General features: G+C 40.1%; 1 protein-coding gene across 15 annotated transcripts in view; it reads right to left on the bottom strand.

Annotated features, from left to right (window-relative positions):
• Positions 1-23439, bottom strand: part of ELAVL2 (ELAV like RNA binding protein 2) — a 169248-nt gene that overhangs the window by 20797 nt on the left and 125012 nt on the right. For all 15 annotated transcript variants that reach the window (XM_070480734.1, XM_070480735.1, XM_070480727.1 and 12 more), the window contains one exon: positions 22737-22840. In XM_070480734.1, coding sequence (XP_070336835.1) covers positions 22737-22840 — 104 coding nt within the window. The remainder of the gene's footprint in view (positions 1-22736; positions 22841-23439) is intronic.

Below are 23439 nucleotides of genomic sequence, written 5' to 3'. Positions count from 1 at the left end.
ACTCAATCACGTCACACTCTTTGCGACCCCATGGACTGCAGCCTGCCAGGTCCTCTGTCAATGGGACTTTCCAGGCAAGAATACTGGAGTGGGTAGCCATTCCCTTCTCCAGGGGATCTTGCCAACCCAGAGATTGAACCCGGGTCTCCTGCACTGCAAGCAGATTCTTTATCATCTGAGCCATCTTCATCAGCAAACAAAACTAATTATACACTAAACATTCAAGGACAAGTAACACATATACTATGAATGGACTGTCAAAACACAAGTTAATAAAACTACACAGAACTAAGAGAAATGAAAATGTGGACAAGAACTGGTACTTTATTACATGTACATAATAAAGTTTAAAATCCCTGTACATCACTTTAACAGGAGTGTGTCTAAACGCTTCTGTCCAAAAGTACAACTGCTCTCAATTCTCTCCACTTCACCAACAGAAAGATCAGTGACAGTGGACATTAATACCAACAGATTAAAGTGATAAGGACTATAAATGAACAAAGCAATCTCTTCTTTATTAAACTCAGGACATCTGAAAAATCTCCCACTGGCAAGATCACCAGTAAACAACTTCTATCACTTGTCAATTACTGACCCAGGACTATAAACACTAAACCTGAAAAAAAAAATGAGACACAGGCCACTTCAGACTTTTTTTTGGAAGCTCCATTCTGCAGCTGAAAGGAGTGGACAAGGTCACAGTTATGCCTATTTAAAATGAGAGTTAATTGCTGTTCCCATATCAAAAAATGGAGCCTTGATGGGACTAAGAAAAACGACAGTATCGCTAAATAAAAATTAGCTCCAGCTCTGGCAGAGAGTAGCAAAGGTCTTGTGAAAGCATCAAGGCTTTACAGACAGGGGGCTACATTGGACCCACCAAGAGAGCTCAGAAGCACAAAGAAAGACATTAACTTCTAACCACAATTCAGGCCATAGACCTCAAAATCCACCAAGAAGGAAGCAGTGTCCTTTGATCTACTTCTAAATGCAAAACCCTACCAGGAACAGGTCTCAAACACACACCACGACATACACATATCAGTCCAAGATTATGTTTGGCGTAAGAGCAAGCATGTTTCACACAGGGTTGCAAATGAGCAAACCTGAGAGAGAACAAAGCATACAGAAACAAGTTCGTAAGAAATTAAAGATTAGCCCTAGTGAAGGAGTGAGAGCTAAAAGGAATAATCACACGTAACAGGAAGGCTTAGCAAAGGTATTATGGATTAGAGCAGCTGCCTCTAAAAGGTATTCCAAGACACAGAATGTAGAATATTTCAACAGTGGAAAACACACAGAACCTCAAATTTTATTGAACACTGGGTTGTTTGAATGCTTTAGTCTATGTAAGATTGTTTTGATTCAAAAGAGATGTTCAGAAATACCACAAAATAGAGCTGATCAGGTTATTCCTCTCAGGGATTCCCTAATGCTTTAAGACTAATTTCAAGTTTCTTAGTTGTTTATGCTTGAGAGGCTAACAGGCAGGAAGGCCAGGGGTCTCCAAATGGAGGAAATAGGCTGCAAGTGTCAGACAGTTTTAATCTCTCTCTCTCAAGTGGCAGGAGGAAACAAAGTCCTAGTGTTATTATTTTTTTCCCCTTCTCTATACAAATGTAAAAGGGGGTTTCTTTTAAAATTCTGTGTTGCCATGACAGAACACCTGGTTCTACCTGAATTTAACTTTTCTCAAACCTTGAGCTAACCAATGCGTTTTTCTTATGGAAATCTTTGTCTTAAGCTATGTTAATAAACTAGGCTCGACTCTATTTTCAAGTTTGTTCCACCTATGACTCAGAACCCACTTGACAAACCAGTATGTTTTACTGGTAACACTGGTCTCCTAATCTATGTTAATGAAACTCTGTATTTACTTGGAAACCTGCCTTTCTTCAAGATTCAAGTCAATCATTTTATGGCCCAGGACAACTCACCTTGTGCCAATGCTGTCTCTAAATGCATGTTGTGGGTGCGGGCCCTGGTGTCATTCTCTGAGTTGAGACATTTCCTTTCTCTAATCAGTAGACTGCTGGCAGCTATATAACATCCTGCTGAAGACTACCAAAGGGGCAGTCTCTCTGCCCCTTCTGATGTCTGTGTCAGAAGCTGTCTCCATCTCTTTTATATTTTAATGAAACTTCAGCATGCCTATAATGTGGGAGACCAGGCAGGGTTCAATCCCTGGGTTGGGAAGATCTCTTGGAGAAGGAAATGGCAACCCACTCCAGTATTCTTGCCTGGAAAATCCCATGGACGGAGGAGCCTGGTAGACCACAGTCCTTGAGGTCGCAAAGAGTCGGACATGACTGAACGACTTCACTTTCACTTTCTTTATTACACAAAAGCTCTGAGTGATCAAGCCTCCTCACTGGCCTTGGATTGAATTCCTCTCCTCCTGAGGATAAGAATCCTGGTGTCTCTTGTGGCTCAACAACAACCTTTCATGCTCAGGGTACTGACTACCTATTCTATGTGAACACACACAACTCAACAGTTTCCCGAAGCTTTCCACTCTCACGGCCCTGCGTTAAGGTAAACTGTTCTTTCCACTCATCTAACTTTCCATCACTTCAGACACTGCACGGGCATCACCTGGGCCTGAAAATCACCTCTCAGCCATCCCCTCCGCTCTAGTATGAGCTGCTTACACCTCATCTGTGCCCACACTGTATTATATGCCTCGTTCTCCTAAATACTGAGGAACCCAAGACATACTCATCTGTTACCATGTCTTGTGACTAGCTCAGTTCCTTGAAACATGACACCTTGTCTTTATCTTGGCTGTATACTCCAGCACATACCACACATTCACTGTAATGAGGACAAATGATCTTCACAAATTTACTGAGGATGCTTAATTTTTGAAATCTTGTCTACAAAGTTAGAAAAGGCCATAATCTGCTAACCTAACAAAAATCCTATGTTACGGTACCTTTGTGCATATACTAGACTGTTCTAGTTCTGTTGCTCAGTCATGTCTGACTCTTTGTGGTCCCAAGAACTACAGCACACCAGGCCTCCATGTCCATCACCAACTCCCGGAGTTTACTCAAACGCATGTCTATTGAGTCGGTGATGCCATCCAACCATCTCATCCTCTTCGTCCCCTTCTCCTCCTGCCCTCAATCTTTCCCAGCATCAGGGTCTTTTCCATGAGTCAGTTCTTCGCATGTGGTGGCCAAAATACTGGAGTGTCAGCTTCATCATCAGTCCTTCTGTCAACGGAGTGTAGCCTCCTCGGTTCTGTCTTGTCACAACAAAGATTTGAAGCGACAGACATTAAAGCCCTCAGCCTGTCACAGCTCTCGGACAGTCCATGTTATAGTTCTCGGACAGATCAGTTTTATTTAGAAAATAAAGGAAAATACATCCTGAAGGCCTAAGGGCATGGCAACCCAAAAGGCGTGAAGAGAACAGAGAGAGAAAGACACAGACACTGAGCGTGCGTGCATGCGGGAGAGAGAGACCCCTCGGGCCCTTGGCTCCTCTTTATGTGTTTTTTCCTCCCCCTGGGCCTGCCCCATGTAAACTGCACTAGCCAGGAGTGCTATATGTTCTACCTGAGGTCCTCAACTACAGTCCTCAGACCTTCCTTTATTCTATCTTCCTTGTCTTTTAGCCACAGCCATTCTGGACTCCTGTTTCCTATTCTAACTACCCAACAGTTCCAATGAATATTAAGAACCAATTTCCTTTATGATGGACTGGCTGGATCCCAGTGCAGTGCAAGGGATTCTCAAGAGTCTTCTCCAACACCACAGTTCAAAAGCATCAATTCTTTGGTGCTCAGCTTTCTTTATAGTCCACCTTTCACATTTCATACATGACTGAAGGAAAAACCATAGCTTTTTAAAAGATGGACCTTTGTCGGCAAAGTAATGTCTCTGCTTTTTAATATACTGTCTAGGCTGGTCATGACTTTTCATCCAAGGAGCAAGCGTCTTTTAGTTTCACGGCTGCAGTCACCATCTGCAGTGGTTTTGGAGCCCCCAAAACTAAAGTCCCTGTTTAAACTGTTTCCCCATCTATTTGCCATGGAGTGATGGAACCAGATGCCATGATTTTAGTTTCCTGAATGTTGAGTTTTAAGCCAACTTTTTCTCTCTCCTCTTTCACTTTCATCAAGAAGCTCTTTAGTTCTTCTTCACTTTCTGCCATAAGGGTGGTGTCATCTGCATATCTGAGGTTATTGATATTTCTCCCAGCAATCTTGATTCCAGCTTGTGCTTCCTCCAGCCCAGCGTTTCTCATGATGTACTACTCTGCATATAAATTAAATAAACAGGGTGACAATATACAGCCTTGACGTACTCCTTTTCCTATTTGGAACCAGTCTGCTGTTTCATATCCAGTTCTAACTGTTGCTTCCTGACCTGTATACAGATTTCTCAGAAGGCAGGTCAGGTGGTCTGGTATTCCCACCTCTTTCAGAATTTTCCACAGTTTGTTCTGGTCCACACAGTCAAAAGCTTTGGCATAGTCAATAAAGCTGAAGTAGATATTTTTTTTGAACTCTCTTGCTTTTTCAATGATCCAACAGATGTTGGTAATTTGATCTCTGGTTCCTCTACCTTTTCTAAATCCAGCTTGAACATATGGAAGTTCATGGTTCACATACTGTTGAAGCCTGGCTTGGAGAATTTTGAGCATTACTTTACTAGAGTGTGAGATGAGTGCAATTGTGTGGTAGTTTAAGCATTCTTTGGCATTGCTTTTCTTTGGGATTGGAATGAAAACTGACCTTTTCCAGTCCTGTGGCCACTGCTGAGTTTTCTAAATTTGCTGGCATATTGAGTGCAGCACTTTCACAGCATCATACTACAGATTCCATTAAACATTAAAAAAAAAGATGAAGTTTCATTGTTTAAATTGAGGATTCAAATCCTTAGAAACAACACATTCTTAAACACAGTACTATGTAGCAGAGATAAGGATATCTTAACCTGAGAGCAAAAATATAGACATCATTTGGTCCAATATCTTGGTATTTAGAAAGAAAAAAAAAAGAGATTTCATAAAAGTGAAGTGACATGTCCAAAGACAGAACAAAAGAGTTAAGTGTAGAATTCTGGAGTTTTGCCTCTTCTTCCAGGGGTTTTCTATTAAGCCACCGGCTGCAACACACAATCATGCAAATTTATACAGAAATGATCAGATATTTAATATGGAGATACTAAACAGACATGCCAGAAGAACATTAACTTTGCTAAATTTTTTCTTATACATGTATAAGGAAAACCTGAAATATATGAAATGAGTCTTTCTCTTAGAACAGTTACTATATTTCTTCTATTAGCAGTGCTTGAGAATTATTTAGGAGATATTTGAGGAAAATCTAACATGGGTAAAGCAAATTGGAGAGAGAAAAATATTAAATTATAATTCCTGAGACTAATGCTTTGTCTCCTCTTTTTTTTTTTTAATTATATACCTTTAAAAATAAAGTAAAAATAGCAACTGGCTATTTTACACTAGAGAGACTGTCTCAGCTTCACATTATTTCCAAGTTTTAGTGCAGCATCACTAAATAAAATTCAAGCCAGCTAATTTTTGTATCTAACTTAAAGATGTAGCTAAGAATCACTTAAGAATCAGCTAAGAATCATTGAGGGCAGGAGGAGAATGACACAACAGAGGATGAGATGGTTGGATGGTAAAACTGACTCAACAGACAGGAATTTGAGCAAACTCCAGGAGATGGTGAAGGACCAGGAAGCCTGGCGTGCTCCAGTCTATGGGGTCACAAAGAGCCAGACACAACTGAACAACTGAACAACAAAGAATCAGTAATGCTGTAAGAATAAGTGATTACATATGGGATTATTAAAAAACAACACTAAAACTATGAAAGAGCCTCAGAAAAACAAAAGTATACTAGTTGTAAAATTTGTTATTAAGTAACTAATCACAAACAGAGGACTTGACAGATTAGAGTTCCCCTTTCACACATCTTAAAACACCTTCAGAAAAATAACTTTGAGCAGAGTTTATTAAATGTTACCCAAAACAGTTTCATCCATGAAATGTCCATAAATGAGGACCTGAAGGTCCCATAATGAGGTCATCATAGATACCTTTATATTTTTTTATTAAACTATCATAGTTGGCCAGTATCTGTTCTTTTATTTCTTCTGTTTTGGCTGTAGTACACAGTTGTTTCAGCAAGGACTCTCAGCCTGGTAAAGACCAACAGCAAGTCTATGGTAGAGATGTTCTTGAAATGCAACTCGGAGAGGTCACAAATGCCTTTCAAATTCCTCAAGATCTTTGCATGCAAAGAATTTAACAAAAAATAAAGCACAAGTAGAGCAACGGGAGTAGATATGGCATGTGAATGGGAGTGTGTGGTTCAATAATGTCTGCTACTGCAGAGGTGGTGACTGAGTCATTCCACGGTCTAAGCCACAATCTGCCAATCAAAATGTTCCATATTCCATTTCTAACCCCATACCTCCACTGAGCCCATTAAAATTTTTGCAAGTGATTATACTAAAGTGGCATGGGAAAAAAAAAAAATAGATTAGAGTTTCAGCTGTAACCACCGAAGAATACCTTCAGTAGTGGTTAAGAAAGTAGATGCCTTTACTCTTAGTATTAAAAATGAGAAATGAGCCTGTGTTCATTTGGCCACAAAATCTTTAGAAATGTCAAGTAACACGAACAAGGTGTTAACTGAGACAAATGTGAGTTAATTTAGTACCAGGTCAAAAACTTACAAAGGAAAAAGAGGATACACTATCACTGGTGAAATTCAGGCCACAAGAGAGCATATTTTGAACAACCAGTGCCCTGCAACTGATGCTTGTCCTAGAACTAACTGTCCAGAGCCACGAAGCAGTAAAAACACAGGGCATGGGTGTCTCACAAGCTAAGTTCAGGTCCTGGCGCTGTGACTTACCATTTACATAACTTGGGAATATTTCCTTAGGTTCTCTGAAGCCTCTGTCTTTATTTGTAATTTGAGGTTAATGACAGTTCTTACCTCACAGTGACCTTACAGAGATTACATGAAATAATAAAACTAGCAGTACAGAACTAGAGAACAATAATAATACTTTAATCATAATATAATGATTTCATATGTGTAAAATCATTTAACAATACAGATGATGATAGTTCCTAGTGTTTAAGTGCTTACCATGTGCCAAGCATTGTGCTGGGCATGTTACACTTATTAAATTGGTTGATTCTCTTAACAAGAGTATTAATTTGCTACTATTTTCAGAGGCCCCAATTTATGGAATAAAAAAACTCAAATAATACCATTACCTCTGAGATCAGAGATGACAGAGAGAGTTTTGGCACAGAGCAGATGTACTTTAACAGAAAAACAGTTCAAAGATTAAGTTAACAGAGAACCTGTTCAATGATAAAGTAAGCCTTATTCCAAATCTATTACAGTTATTATCAAAATTCATATTGTTACAATAAAATTTGTAGTTACAACATCACAAAATGATACAAGTATTTTACAAGAGAGCAACAAATGAGTACCTTTGGAAAGCATGAAGTCTTGCTGAAACCAACCCTGATGGAAAGGCCATCCTACTGTTGCACCTCGAGGCTCAACACAGAGCATCCTTTTTTTCCCTGAACACACCTCTAGGTTTGTGGGATCATCTTAGTTCCCAGACCAGTGGGGAGGAGATCAAACCTGGGGTCTCGGCAGTGAAAGAGTGAGTCTTAACCTCTACACCACCAGGGAAATCCCATCCAGCACCTTTAAATGGGCTGATAAGAAAGGCCAACTTAATTTCTCCAACAAAGTGCCACGTATCAAATCCTCCCACTTTCTGACTCCATCCTCAGGGCTCTCTTAGAGCTTAATGTGAAATGCCAAATGAGAAAAGGGGTTCTTCTGGGGGAGTCAACAGCAGACACAATAAATGAACTTCATGAAATCAGCCTAACATCAGGTTAGAATAGGTACCATGTTTGTTTCTGAATATGGGATGGTTACAAATCACCATGCAGCCAGTGCCCAATGACACCATCAGAATTCATACCATGTGAATCTTAGCGAAAAAACACTAAGAATGCTACAGTAGCAGGTAATAATGTCAAGTTTTTACTTTAGACACTTTCACTAAATATACTATGAAGACACTGGGGAGATTTAGAGCCGGGAAATCTCAGTACTTAAGACTCAATACTCAGCTGTGCGTGGGCTTCTTCATCAGGGCCAGCGCAGAAGACTGTCTCATAGCCTCCCTGCTCACTGCCCCCATGTGACTGGGAGTACTGTAATGCACTTACAAAACTTTTCTAGTATTAGGCGTTAAGCTCCTAGAGGGTTGAAACTTATTCTTATATTTACAGTCATCTCAGTATCCATGGGGTCCCTATGGATACCAAGATCCACAGATGCTCACAGTCCTCATATAAAACAGTGTAATACAACAAACACAGTCAGCCCTCCATATCTGCAGATGTGAACCACAGGGCTGACTATATGTCTGTATATATGGATGCCCCACCCACCAAGTAAGCATGCCAGTATCTGCTGAGTGAATCCATTCCACGGCCTCCTGCAAGGTTATTTATGAGGTACCTCTCAGGCAAGATGACTAGAAGGTAAGATGCTTGTCCAAACAATCTAGCATTTTGTACTTCATTGGAAACAAACTGGCTTATAGAAAAATAGCTGTACTCTTCCAATTCTTAGAAAGTTATTTTGCAGTAAAAGCTTCTTAAAGGGTTCTTTCAAGATTCTGATACATGATCAGATGCAATCTCCAACAAAAACCATACTATCAGGATACCTATCACAGCTTTACCTTCAAAAATAAACTTTAAATATGATTTATGTAGTATCTGACCATCTAGTATGTCTAAGACATTGTTGACGGATTAAAAAGCTGAGTTAGAAAGTTAAACCTAAAGAAGGGAGTACACACTACAGCTGATGTAAGTAAAGTGGCACTGTTTAAGAATAAAAACTAAGCTGTTTTTTACTGGGTGGTAAAGTGTGGGAAAAGAAAAAGGTTCTCAGCAAGTCAATTTCAGTAGGTTAAATATTCGAGGGCTTTCACATACTCCATCTAAGATTCGAGACAGGAGAAAGGAATCTACAAAAGAGACACAGATGATAGACAAAAGACACAGACTCATGGACATTATGTAGAAAATCTCACACGAAAAATAGCAGCTAAATCTTCATTTATTGTAGAAAAGGAAGAAGAGTTGGTAAATCCCTTAATCATTTTATGACATCTTCATTGAATCGGAACACCTAACAGGAAGAGATAGGTTCACTTTTAATTTCGCTTATAGTTTGAATTTTCCCGTCTTTGAGTACACTGAGCAGGTCTCCACTCTTTCTTGTGAGTCAACAGCTAGAAACTTCCTCATTCAGAAATTATAAACAAAGGCACAAGCATTCCATGAGGTGCTCTGAAGACAAAGACTACCTGTTCTCAGAGAGCAGACCACCAAATAGGAGAGAAAGATAAAATGCACTGAAAAATACATGCTTTATTAGCCAAATAAACCTTAGGAAGTAATGACAATGGTATATTAAGTAGTATAGGCAGGCAAAGAATCAGACTGGAATCTTGGGAGGATGAAGAAGCCAGACATGAAAGGATAAAAATTTCTATAGGACAGTGACAACACTGGAATAGTAATTCTACATCCTTAAATGTCACAGTCAAGCTTTTATAAAAAGGGAGTAATGGGCTACTAAGGCTTCCCTAACGGCTCAGATGGTAAAGCGTCTGCCCACAATGCGGGTAGACCTGGGTTCGATCTCTGGGTTGGGAAGATTCCCTGGAGAAGGAAATGGTAATCCACTCCAGTACCCTTGCCTGGAAAACCCCATGGACGGGGTAGCCTGGTAGGCCTACAGTCCATGGGGTCTCAAAGAGTCAGACACTACTGAGCGACTTCACTTCAATGGGCTACAGAAATAGACATGTATGTCACACACATATATAATATTGAGATAATAAGTTGGGTGAGGAGAACAGTCAAAAATAAGTGTGGCAATAAAAAAAAAAGAAAACCATCTACAATAAGTTTTCTTTGTTCTATAACTAGAAGAAAAAACTACTTCACTACAATTTTAGCTCAGATATCTAAGTCTTCTTTGGCCTATGTATACCTACTGTAATGAAAATATAATGATCCTATCTCTGTGTGGATACTAAATACTCCAAAGAGAAATTTCTTCTCAGTACCATTTGTAAATATTTTAAATTAGTCTCATGGGCCACAGTGGATCTTTTCAAAACAAGGCAGATAACATGTCTACAAACAAATGAATTAATTTGCCCAAATTCATTTCTATATTTCCTTGTAAATTAAGCCTTCACTAAAACAACAAAAACAAAGGGTAAACGTAAAATACGGGGCTAGGTTGGATGAAATTTTTTTACCAATCATTTTTGTAGAATCATTTTGATAGAATAAGCACACTTTATCATTTCCAGCACACTTTATCATTTTCAGATGTAGTTTCCTCCAGAAAGGTTCATGTCACACAATGGCCCCTGTGCCTCTGATCAGACATCCCTTCATGTGTAATACCATTCTTCTTTCTCTGCCTGATAATCCTCTTTTGTAGAACCCTATCACCTCTGAAACCATTTCAGAGGCCTCTCAGCAGCCAGTGACACATCCTTTTGCCACTGCATTCTGCATTCACTTACCGTACATCCACATGACGGTCACATAAAGCGCGCGCTGTCTCCCTACTACACACGGATGTCAAGGACAAGGCTGCATCCTGTCATATTTTAGCACTGCTTCAACACTTAGCAAAGCTTACTTGGACATACTAGCCACTCAGAATGCCCCCAGAATTATTTAATTACTCACCGATATCCCCTATCCAAGGCTGTATAACCATGATTACACAGTCTTAAAACAATTTGCAAGTAATTATTTTAACATTGTGATAATACCTTTGCCCTTGGTGGTGGGGGAGTAGAGGGGAAAAAGCACATGTATGATGAACATAGACTTTTAAAGCATATGACCTTCCCTACAAACTTGGGAGGCTGACCACCGGTCTTGTTATGGCTCTATATAATGCAATGAGGCCGTTTTAGTAAACGTTTAACGTATATTAAAAAAAATTCCTCCTCAAACTTCTGAAGAAAAAATTCTAACAATCATCCTGTTCTAAACAAAGGAGAAGATAATTCAACAATCCCCCTTCAAATACCTGTGAGAAATATATAAATAACCTACAACCCAAACCTGTATTACAAGTACATTACAATAGCTAAGACTTGTTGTTCTGGGGCCCGATTTGACCCATTTGTCATGGATTTTGCGTGTATGTGTATGCATATATCCTTTGGGAAAAAAAAAATCAGAAATCCAATCTCTTTCAAGGGTAAATTGTCTTTGGTAACCCTCCGTCATTACAAAATATACATCAATTAAAAAGAAAAAAGAGGCAGTAACAGAAAACATTTTGGATTAGCTAATTTCCTCTCTCAAATAGGCCTAGATGGAGATTCGCGCGTCAGACATACACATATGTGTATGTAGGAAATATATGATAAAAGGATAATAGAAACGTTATTATAATCCTTCCCTACAGCCAAATAAAGTTTCACCTACATAGATGATGTAGACCTGACCTCAGTTATACAACTATGAAAACTGTGCTCAATAGATGATTTAAAAGGAATGACCCCTGAAATATTACTGAATGCTTTATAAGTTCAAACCAACCAAGATATTTTTCTCTCAACATGATTAGACATTAGGGAGTCATCATGGGGAAAGCTTTTTTAAATGAACTGATTTGCAGGACTAATAGTCTCATTCGAAGACCATCTCTCATTCTCCAAATATCTATTAGACACCTGGGCTATATATTCCCCCAAAAACAGCTTTTAACAGAGAGCAATTATTGTATTCCTAGAGTCTTTTAAATGACAGTTGTGAAGATTTGAAAAGAGAGGATTTTTAAGGAAAACACCAACAATCTTAACTGTACACAAAGAGACCGTACCACTGCCATTCACAGAACTCCTCCGGAAATGTAAAGGCGGCCATAAGGAGGGGCTAGCCACCTTTGGCACCCCACTCCAGTACTCTTGCCTGGAAAATCCCATGGACGGAGGAGCCTGGTGGGCTGCAGTCCATGGGGTCCCTAGGAGTCGGAGATGACTGAGAGACTTCACTTTCCCTTTTCCCTTTCATGCATTGGAGAAGGAAATGGTAATCCCCTCCAGTGTTCTTGCCTGGAGAATCCCAGGGACGGAGGAGCCTGGGGGGCTGCCGTCTACGGGGTCGCTGAGAGTCGGACGCGACTGGAGCAGACTCAGCAGCAGCAGCCACTTTTACCTCTGCTGCAAGACGAAGTGAACTCCTCCCTCAGATGTGCGGAAGCACCTCCCTTTACCTTGAGAATCCAGTCCTTTGGCATTTAATGACACTGCTGGGAGCACAGAATGGCCTGGCGCCTTGCCCTTTCCCTGGGTCCCACTGATTGATAGCGTCAATAACACTCACTGGCCGTAATTAAACCGCCAGCAGTACCCCCTTTGCCACCGGGCAGATCAATGTTCTCTAATACTCAAAGAACGAAGTACAAAGGTGAGAGCCGTGTTTTTAGCCCTCACCTTCACAGTTCATTTGACTTTGTGTTTCAGAGTAGTTTGCAGACAATGCATATTTCACAATTCCCCCAAGAACACTGGTTAATGAAGAACACGAAGGAAAATCCTGCAAGTTGGTGACAAGTACTTAATAACCCTTTTTGCAAATTTGAGGAGAAGAGACACATACTAAGCCTTCAGGCAACAGTATGTGCACACCGCTTTCCCCCAGCTTTGAGACAAAATACAGTTTATAGGTCAAAATGTTTATAAATTAAAGTAACATACTATAAATTTTTTTCTTTAAATATTTTTAACACACTGTGTGGAAGAGTCCTTTATAAGAGCGCACATTTCCACTTATTCGGACCCCTGCCTGGAAAGTTCAAATATCCAGATACCAGGGAGGGTGGGTCAGGAGTGTGGCTAGACACTTATAAAAACGAGACCAACTTTAATTGTACTACAAAAGCAACTTCCATAATCTAAGGATTCACAACCATCTGGGATCATAAAATTCAACTCCCAATTTCTACACTATGAAATAGCCGTTTTAAATGAACGGGCCCCAGAAGAACCATGCTGCAAATTCCCCACTCTCAGAATCAAATACTACATGATGTTTAAGTACTTGTAATGCTAGAAGTACTTAATGACATTCAAATGCTCTGAAAACGAGTGCATGAGCACATGTATGTGAGAGAGACAAAGGGGGAGAGTAGGTAGGGCATTATATTCATTAAAATTACACCCATTAATCACAAGACCCCAAAATGAAAATCTTACTTACATGTTTTAAAACAAGCACCAGAAAGCTGTCCAAGTGTAAACCACTAAACAATGGTCCTCAGGTTAGACCACCACCTGTTAAGAATCACCTGTGGTGGCTATTAAACTACAACTTTCTCGGCCTCACTCTGTAGGTAATCATATTCAGTAAGTCTTGACTAGGATCCAGAAATCTGCATTTTATTAACCACAGCACCACAGTGATTCTGATGAACATTACAGTTTTAGCAGTCCCTTATGTCGAGGGATTTTAAACAGGTAATCCTCAAACTCTGGGGTGTATTTCTGGATTTCCTGAGAAGTTCATAAAAATTATAGATGTCAAGCCCTCTTCTTTCCCATCTACCAGCATTAATTTCTGAATAAGACAAATTCCCAGGTATCTTGAAAGTATATGTGACTATAAATCACCAGCAAATACAAAAATGCAAAAGTAAAACCAAGTCCATAAAACCCACCCAAAGGTTATTTCCAAGAAGTAGACCCACTGTGTATGGCTCCATTGAGTTAGGGAGCCCCCCAGTATGGCCAGTCTCTGGAAAAGGCTGCCGTGCTTGATTCCATATGACTCCAGAATCTTTCTAGGAATGTGAACAGGGTTGTTTGGGTGAAGCAAGCAGAAATGGCCAGACTTCTAAAGAATCACCCTGGGGAAACTAAAGCATTTTCTGAACGATCAGTTTCCGGGGCCAGGCAGGTGCTCTGCTTGTCCTTCCTGCGGCTCACCTAAGGGTCATTTCAAGACTCATTAGCAAGCCCAGAACCTGTGCAGGAAGGATTAAAATTCTCTCTCCCCTGGGAGGAGGTAACCTGGTACTAATCACCCAAAAGAAAGCCTATTAGCATGATTTATTTTTGTTCACAATCCACTTCTCTATAACTCAAGCAACTAGACCCATTTTTAAAATATCCAACAAAATTAAAGAATTAAACACTGTGACTACTTTCTCCAGAATAAAACTAGCTTCTTAATTCCTCCCAGCTAGACTTCTAAAAATATCACTTTAACATAGAAAATGCAAACTAAAAAACAATGAAATATTCTTGATCTTCTGTTTCCGAAAATAACAGACCAACACAAGTATTTTCTACCTCTAGATCTCAGGCCAAATGTTTCGCAGGAACTGAGTAACCTGGTACCATCTCTACCATTTTACAGCTGAGGAAACTAGACCAACAGATAAAAGCAGAACACGGATCTGGGACTTGGGGCTCTATGTCCTAATGCAGCATTCTAACGAGCTCTTCAAAGAAGGGGGGCGGGGCACAGTAAGGAACAGATTTCCTGTGTTGTTTTCAAAACACAGCCACCTCTCTTGCTTGTTCATAAATAGCATGCCAAGAAACTTTCTGAAGCAAAAATTCCACCAGGAATTCTGATGCAGTACTCGTGGCTGAGAACTGATGCTAAAGGAAAACCTGGCAGAGGTAGGAGCAGAAGAAAATGGACCACACATGCTTTTCTAAAGAGTCCACACAAATTTAGAGAGAGAGAAATGCGCTTTGCTGTGATTTTTAAACTAGCATCTAGGACTCAAAGGAACATGCCAGAAAAGCATTCTGGAAGTATGAATGGTCTCCTACAAAACAGAGGTTGAGAAAGTTACTAGAATAATCCTTTTACTGTCCAATTACCATTGAAATGTTATTTCACCTATCTGCTAAACAGGACCTCCAGATAGCAGTTTTCTTCTCAAACAGGAGGTCTGGCTATCTCCAGGGCTCAGCCTGAAAGACAACAGAGTTCTTCCATCACCAGGCACTGCTCCACTCCCCTGCACCTAATAAGCTGGTTCAGAAGATCTCAGGGTACTAAGAGCCCCAAGTCAAGGTCTTCAAGAGACTATTTGATTTGTTTATAGTGGTATAGATATCTGAATATCGGTAACGTGAAATGGAAAGAAAACCGTTAAAGGTGCCGGCATCAGCCAACATGGCCCGTTCCTGGTCCCAGCAGTATTATTATTAGCTATATTACTTCTGAACAAGCCCCTTAACCTGCACTTCATTTCACTGGCCAAAGGGCTACAAGAAACTATTACTGTTTTGGCACGAATCCAAACAAATAGAAGAATAAAAATCCTATGAAAACACTACACAAAAGCGAATACAGCAAGGAATTGAGGCTCTGTTGGAAGGCGGCACACCTACTTAACTTCTCTAGTCGGTTTGGAACAACAGGCTGAAGCCACCAAACTGAGCAAGTACTACTTCTGGGTTATACATGAATGACAACAGGCTCTGCCCTACCCTACCCTTAAAGAGCACTAGAAAAGTTAAGCAGAGAAGTGCTTGCATTAGAAATGCCTTTGCTGGTGTACATGTATGAAATAGGCAGGAAATGTAGGGTCACGCTTGCGTAATAAAATGATCTACAAAATCCCTCCCAAGGAAGATGGGGTTAGGTCAGCTGCTAAGACTCTCTCCCACCGCCACCCTCCGTGATTCACAAGCAGGGATGGACAGGAAGTAGGCTAGGACACTGCCCCAGGAACCCTCCTCCTCTTCAACCTTCCCTCTGTACAGTCTTAGCCTTTGCTTCAGCAACCGTGGAGAAGTACCTTCTACAGAAAAGCTGTTCAGAGGCTACCAAGGTATTGCCCCCTGGGAACTTTCAAATGTCTAATTCCCACTATGGACAAAGCTTATAGGAGCAGAAATAACACAACAGGCCTGAAGACAGGACCAGGTTCTGGACCCTGCCAGGCCCCCTAGATAAGTAACAACCTTTGGAGATTTTTATGTTTTTAAAAAAAAAAAAATCAAAGTTGAAAGTAAAACATTCCACAAAAAACATATTACTCAAAAAAAAAATTCTATTATTCCTCATTTCATATAAGGACTATGTAAATTGGATTCAGTATAGATATGAGGTTTATTAAAATGCACTGAAGAGTTTCTGATAATCACATGTAGTAATACACTTAGAATTTGGCTCTAGAAAGTTCCAGATCATGGGTTAAAAATGAAATTAGAAAAACTTACACCCAATCTCATTTTCTTAAAAAGGGCATAGAAATCATTTACTCAAAGTTTCCATTTGTCTCTCCACAGAGACCTGATCAGATAAATAATAAATTTAGGATAACATCTCAAAAGTTTCTCAGTTACTGTGAGGTCTGTCCTTCAGACTATTACTTTCAGAATTTCCCAGTCTGGTCAAGATAAAAGGCAAATGGATGACCTATACTCTTGTTGAACTGATGATACTTTACAGAAGATGCCTTATAAATTTGTGAAGTCCACACTTCTTCTATAAGCATTTACACTTTGTACCTTCATGAGAAATATCAACAACGTAAATAAGCCACAAGAGCCGTAGGTGGCTTGAGATGCTCAGAGGGATGTGGAGTTTAAATCCAAGGCAGATTTTCCCCTCCTAAGAAACATCCAAGTCCAATCCTGTCACTGTTTTGCTCAAAACTCTTCGGTGGTCCTCCCTCACTTACAGTATAAAACCACAGCTCCTCACTCAGCACAGCACACGTACCTTTTCAGATCCCCAACTGCTCTCAGGCTCATTTCCACACCACTCCCCACCCTGCTTTCTACTCCAGCTAATTATATGTGATTTCCCTAACACCCGCTTTCAAATTTCCCAGCAGAAGTATGAACTCTCAGCTTTCCTGCTATTATAAAACCCATACCCCAGAACAGTGCTGCAGAAACTTAGAGCACCCAACAAGAGGCAAGCCTATAGTCCAGTTTCACTCCCGTTCCTGTTTCCATGTCCTTTCCTCCACTAATGAGTGGGGAGATGATTTATGCAGCAGCCACAAGATATATCCTCAGGTTCAGAATTAAATTTTATAAAATGACAACTTAGAATGACAGACAAAAACCAACCCCATCCCAGATAATCCTGAACCGAGGGTTGAGACAGACAAGTTTTCCAGTACAAATTTTACTGTGGCTGCTAACGTTCAACAGCATAAAGAGTTAAGTGCTACCTCCTCAGGACAGGGTGCTGCACTTCACACTAAATGCATTCTCAACCAAACCATCCTCTGTGATAGCCATGAGTTCATTAGACAGTTACACCTTTTCTTAGAAAAGAATCTGGAACACTACAGAAAGTTAAGAGACTCAGGTAATAAACAGACTCAGTGATAAGCCGATCCATTATTTTTAAAGATTTTACAGATATAAATAGAAACTTAAAATGGTTAAAAAATCAAGTCCATCCAAGCTTACACAGCCAGTTAAATCACTTAAACAGTATCAGGGAGGGTAAAACTTTAGAAATGCATAGATTCCTCCTATATTAAGGATATAGTTCATGCTAAGCAGAAAAACAGTCGACAAACATGACATTTACTAACTGAGAAAAAGATAAACTATAGGTAGAAAAGGTATAAATTTAACAAAAATTAAAAGCAATACAGTAGCTCAGGAAAAAAGGTGTATTAAGCTTTACTTAATTGCTCTCTATTAAAGTGAACACTTTACAGAATACACATTACTATTTCTAATTAATATTCCTATTGTTAAGTTTTTTTCATATAGACAGAAATGGCAGTTTAATTATTTTAATGAGAATTTCCACATTAATGTATGTCAATTAGTAATTTTTAAGCAAAGGTAAGGTTTAATCTGACTTATGTCTGAATGATTAAGAAAAATCAATTCAATCAAAATCAATTTTAGGCAGTTTTTCTATGCTAGTAGCATTTCCAGACAGGGTTTTTTCTATTCTGAGAGAGAAGACGTGGATTTCTAGGGGTAAGAGGGAAAGTGAAAATCACTCAGTCACGTCCGACCCTCTTTGCAACCTCATGGACTATACAGTCCATGGAATTCTCCAGGCAGAATACTGGAGTGGGTAGCCGTTTCCTTCTCCAAGGGATCTTCCCAACCCAGGGATCAAAACCAGATCTCCCACATTGCAGGCAGAATCTTTAACAGCTGAGTCACAAAGGAACCTATCAATAAAGATGAAAAGTTCTCTATCCCTTGGGATAACAGCTCCTTGCTGTTGTTGTTCAGTCACCAAGTTGTGTCCGACTCTTTTGCGACCCTGTGGACTTCAGCCAACCAGGCTCCTCTGTCCATGGGAATTCCCAGGCAAGAATACTAGAGTGGGTGGCCACTTCCTCCTCCGAGGGATCTTCCCAACGCAAGGATGGAAACTGCACCTCCTGCACTGCAGGTGGATTCTTCGCCACTGAGCCACCTGGGGAGCCCAACAGCTCCCACTACTTCGAAATAAAGCAAAGCCACTTGTGGAATAAAACCTCCTAGGCCCATGTAGAAGGGAGATAGGCTGCGAGTCAAGACACAGACTTTACTGTGTATGGGACATTCTCTTATTCACAGTACTTGATGTGGGGGGGGAAACTGTAAGTATTTTCAGAAATGAGTTATTTTACCCTGCTCAGCATGAATCTAAGTCTGATACCATTAACCTACGCAAAAAAATTCATTTTCCCTTAGGAGTGGAAAGAATTGTGCATATACTCTCTTTTTACTACCCCCCTAGTATCAAAAGCTAAAAACATCTTGTAATATCCACACTTTACTTACCAGCTCATTATTAGGGATAACACGGGCAGGCTTTACTCATCATGATTGCCTCTTATCACCAGCAATATAAGCTGCTGGGACATTAACTCAACCAGGAAAAAAAAGTGAACCTTAAGAGAACTGCCACCCTGAATCTTTAACCTATAAATGCCACTGTACATAACAAATCTCTAACATAAGGTCAACTTATTAAGTTTTTCTAATTTCTAAGCTACACCTTTTAAAAAGTGAAGACAGTATGAACTTTTTACTCCAAATGCTGAATTGTCATTAAAATAAAACCACGATTAATATTCCAGTTAAGAGCATTATCCACAAGATTATCAAGGTAAAAAGATGAAATCAAATGGAATTCTGCATGGAAAAGTACCAAGTATTTAGAAAACCCATATACATTTTGACAGTTCCTCAGTGTTAGGTCTTGTCAGGTCTTAGACTCACTGTCACAAATTACCTGCAAAACAAAAAAACAGATTCCTACACTGATTGAGTAGATCTGAAGTGGGTCCCAGAATCTGTATATCTAACTCATCCTCCTTGTGATTTTGCAACCAACTTTGGGAATAACTGCTTCAGATTTCTCAGTGCCTATGGGACTCTGCTTCACTCATTACAGAAATAGTGAATATTTGCCATCTATTCAACATACCATCCATCTATTACACAAAACCCTACTGGGCTAATGCTACTAGGAAGCCCCAGGAAAAACTGCTAAATAAACCATCTTTCACAGAGCTTGATTCACTGTTTCAATATTCCAATAGGAATTCTACCAAATGCAGAGGTGGCTCGGAAGACATGACAGAAACCTGAGCTCAAGGAGTGCACCAATACTTGTATACTTATAAATGACATATATATTAATTAATCTACTGCAGCTTTCTAAAGGAAAATGTGGTGTCATGGTAACAGTCTTAGGGTAGATATCAAAAGACAAAGATTTGAGTCACAGCTCTGACTTCAACCGCCTGGTCTAAGCTAAACTCTGTGACTGCCACTTAAATCTCGACTTTTTTACTGCGGGTAGAGGTTAATGCTTAAGTCTGAATTATATATGGGTCCCCTTCAATCTCCAAACTTCTGTGATCCCTCATGGACTATTTCAAAAGAAGGGAGAGACACAACCTGAGTCAGAAAAACCCAGAAAGGCAGCAGCAAGAAGAACTTGAGATGGACTCCAAAAGACGGGACGGCCACTGTGAAACTGAGTGAGAAAGAGTATGCCAGGGGAGCCATAAAAGCTATGTGCAGAGGTTGGGAATGAGAGGAACTTGCCATGGAAGAGCCAGCCTGACCACCACGGAGAACAGTGATCAGTGATAATGCTGGGTCACTCCAAAGTGAAGCCAAGTGATGTGGTAAAACAGTAGGGGAATGGAAGAGAATTTTGAGTGAGAAGCAATATGAGGAAAGTGGTGTTTTTATAAGATTAGCTTCAGAGCCTCCACCAGGATGGACTGCAGAAAGCAAAAAGAAACTGATTCACAGAATAGGAAAGAGAAAGGCTTAAATACAGCTTCTAAAAACCATGAAAGCAGTGAATACCAGGAAAAACCTGGTTCAGATGTTGCATGAGAACACACAACACATCTAATTGAAAAAAACCAGAAAGAACAGATAGACAGAAATGGTGCTATGTAGTTTTGGGAAATGGTCTGCTTTGCCTCAGACAAATCGGGGCCAAACTGAGGATACCAGCTGTTATCTGGTATTTCTGTCGGAACCAAATGAGAGGGGTGGGAAAGAAGTAGCCTGCTGTTTACCGACCACGCCCACCCCCATCCCAGAAAATCTGAAGAGAAGGGGCAAATGTCATGCTGAAAAAGCCACAAGGCATGACTGTCCTTTCTTGCATGTATTCTGCCTGAGCAGCTGGGCCCTGAAGAGAAGGCCGGGTGACAGGCAATTAGAAGGAAGCAGCTGTCACCAGTGGTCTCTCTGCAGGCCATGGACATTTCTTCTATGGAGACCCATTTCTCCTGCATTTCTACCTTCGTGTGGACCTTACTGCCAAAAGAACTGATGTAGAGCAAAAACACTGACCCACTAGAGTGAAACGAGGGTGCTTATTTCTGAAATGGAGAAAAGGGCGTGTCAATCCAACCATCAATATTCAATTTTTTTAACCACGATTCGTGAGCAATAATCCTGAAGTCAACAGACACTGGGGCGCCTCACTAAAATCTGCAGTAGGACAGAGTGTTTGCAAAACAACAGGAAAAGGTAACTGGACACGGGATGTCTTTTTAAAGATACTTGATCATTACACTTAGAAATACTATTAAAAGGTTCATCTCTGTAACACAAACAGTAGGCAAAGAAGAGTAGACAATTAGAAAAAACACTCCAGATTGCAAACCAAGGTCAAAACAAACAAGTCCTTTGTGATAGTAGAAATCTAGTAATTAGACATTTCATACTTAGGACATTTTCTTGACCAAGAAGCATGTAGAATCTCAGACATCTTACATCCATGTATATTTGGGGGTCACTGCATACAGTTTCCTTTAGATGAGACAGAGGTGAGAGGCATCTTTCCTCCAAGCCAATAAATATAAAGAATGAGATGTCAAAACTACCCCAGGCTAATGAATTACCTTAACTGACAACTCTGAGAGAAGCAACTTTTAAACACAAAGATGACACTGCATTTCCAGATACCTGAAAAAATGAGCAGAAATCTCCTAGACAAGCCTCTAAGCAAGATGGATACCACAGTCAGCCTTGACTAACTTCCCCTCACCACTCCAGGCTATGGTCTGAGCTGACTTCTTAAATCAAGGGTGGAAAATAGGTTCCAACTTCAGTCAATTGATAGAGGTTGTCTGGAGCACTATTTTGACAAATATCTGGAAGTCACATCCAGACTCAGTGAGAAAGGCTGCCATGATTGATCGGGAATGTCTGAACTGGGCAGAAGAGGGAAAATTGATGGCACGTGTACTAAGCGTTTGCCAGAGGCAACATCCCTTTTATCTTCTAAAGGGAAAGAGATCTACACAGCAAACTGTATTAACTTCTTATCCAGAGAGAATTTACATCAGAATTTCAAAAATTTAAAAAGGCAGGGAAAACATCCATAAAGTTATTTACTGTTTGTCATGAAAAGACAACTATAACAGAAAAAAAAATAACCTGTGTGGCATAAACACTCTCCTAGTCAGTCTCCTCAAAGTAAGCTGAGTCTGCTAGACTAGAGTCAAACAATAGCTCAAGGACCTACTTTTCTATGACCTGAGAACTAAAAAGGATTTTTACATTTGATAATGGCCTGCAAAGCTAACATTTTTATTGCCTGTTAATCAAAACTGTTGATCCCTGTGCTAGAAGAAACAGATACGGTTTTTTCAAGTTAGAGGCAAGTAATTCTCTATAAAGGATGGAAATTTAATTCAGTAAGTTTCATAACATACTTATCTAAGAAAGTTGCTGCTCTGTCCCTTTGTTAATACACAAGTAATTAATGGGTTGGCCAAAAAGTTCATTGGGGGGTTTCTGTAAATTATAATGGAAAAAGTCGAAAGAACTTTTTGCCCAATGCAATACATGTAGTTGGAGAAGGAAATGGCAACCCACTCTATTATTCTTGCCTGGAGAATCCCATGGACAGAGGAGTCTGGTGGCCTACTGTTCATGGGGTCAGAGACAGTCGGACACGACTGAAGGAGTAAGGTCAGCACACACATGCAGTACTCATGAATTAAGTTCCCCCCATCAGGCAACAAACCAAAACATTCTGCTATGCCTCCCAGAGAAGTGTCTATATGGGCACAAAACCAATAAAGGAAAGAACTACAAAGAGACCTTAATTTTTTTCAACCTCTGTTCTGTGAGTAGATATTTAAAAAAATGTAAACATACTTTTATTGTTTTGGTTTGAAGTCTCAATCCATTCAGGGTGTTGATAGCTTTCTCTGCATCCTTAGGGTCAATGTAGTTCACAAAGCCATATCCCAAGCTCTGCCCTAATGAAAGGGAAGGGGAGAAAGGCATACGTTAGTTCTCCACCGCTGATGACAGACATCCACGTTCGTTCTGGCATGAAGTCTTGTCATTAATGCCAGTAGATTTTCTCAGGAGTAAAAAGAAGTCTACATTAATTCTAGAAATACACATGTGGCCTTTTTCATCTCCTGTCTATTTCAGCTTCAAGTTTAAACATCAGTTAGAACACAGCAAGCTGTGCTGTTTAAAACACACACATCCCCAGTGCTCCACCACACACGCCCTGCCTGAGCCCCAGCGCCCAGCAGCAAGGCAGCTGTGGTGCAAGTCTCCACGGAGCCGCTGTGTGGGCTTCACGGGCACGTCTTGTTCAGCTTCCGTTTCCTTGCACATAAAACTGGAAAGTGAAAAGCATCAACCAAGAATCTGTCAGTGTTCTGTACACATTACCCTGATAAATTTACAGCCTTTACCAAGTACAATTATTTCATAGTCTAAACTAGTGGAGAATCATGCGTATGTGTGTGTATACATGTAATCTATGTGTGTGTGTGTGCCTAAGTACATTAATTTTAGAGGAGAGCTTATTCAAATAAACTAAATCCAATTTACTAAAGGG

The sequence above is a fragment of the Odocoileus virginianus genome, chromosome 18 (assembly GCF_023699985.2).
Source record: "Odocoileus virginianus isolate 20LAN1187 ecotype Illinois chromosome 18, Ovbor_1.2, whole genome shotgun sequence".
Taxonomy (NCBI): Eukaryota; Metazoa; Chordata; class Mammalia; order Artiodactyla; family Cervidae; genus Odocoileus; species Odocoileus virginianus.
This window is presented reverse-complemented; position numbering and strand designations above follow the sequence as displayed.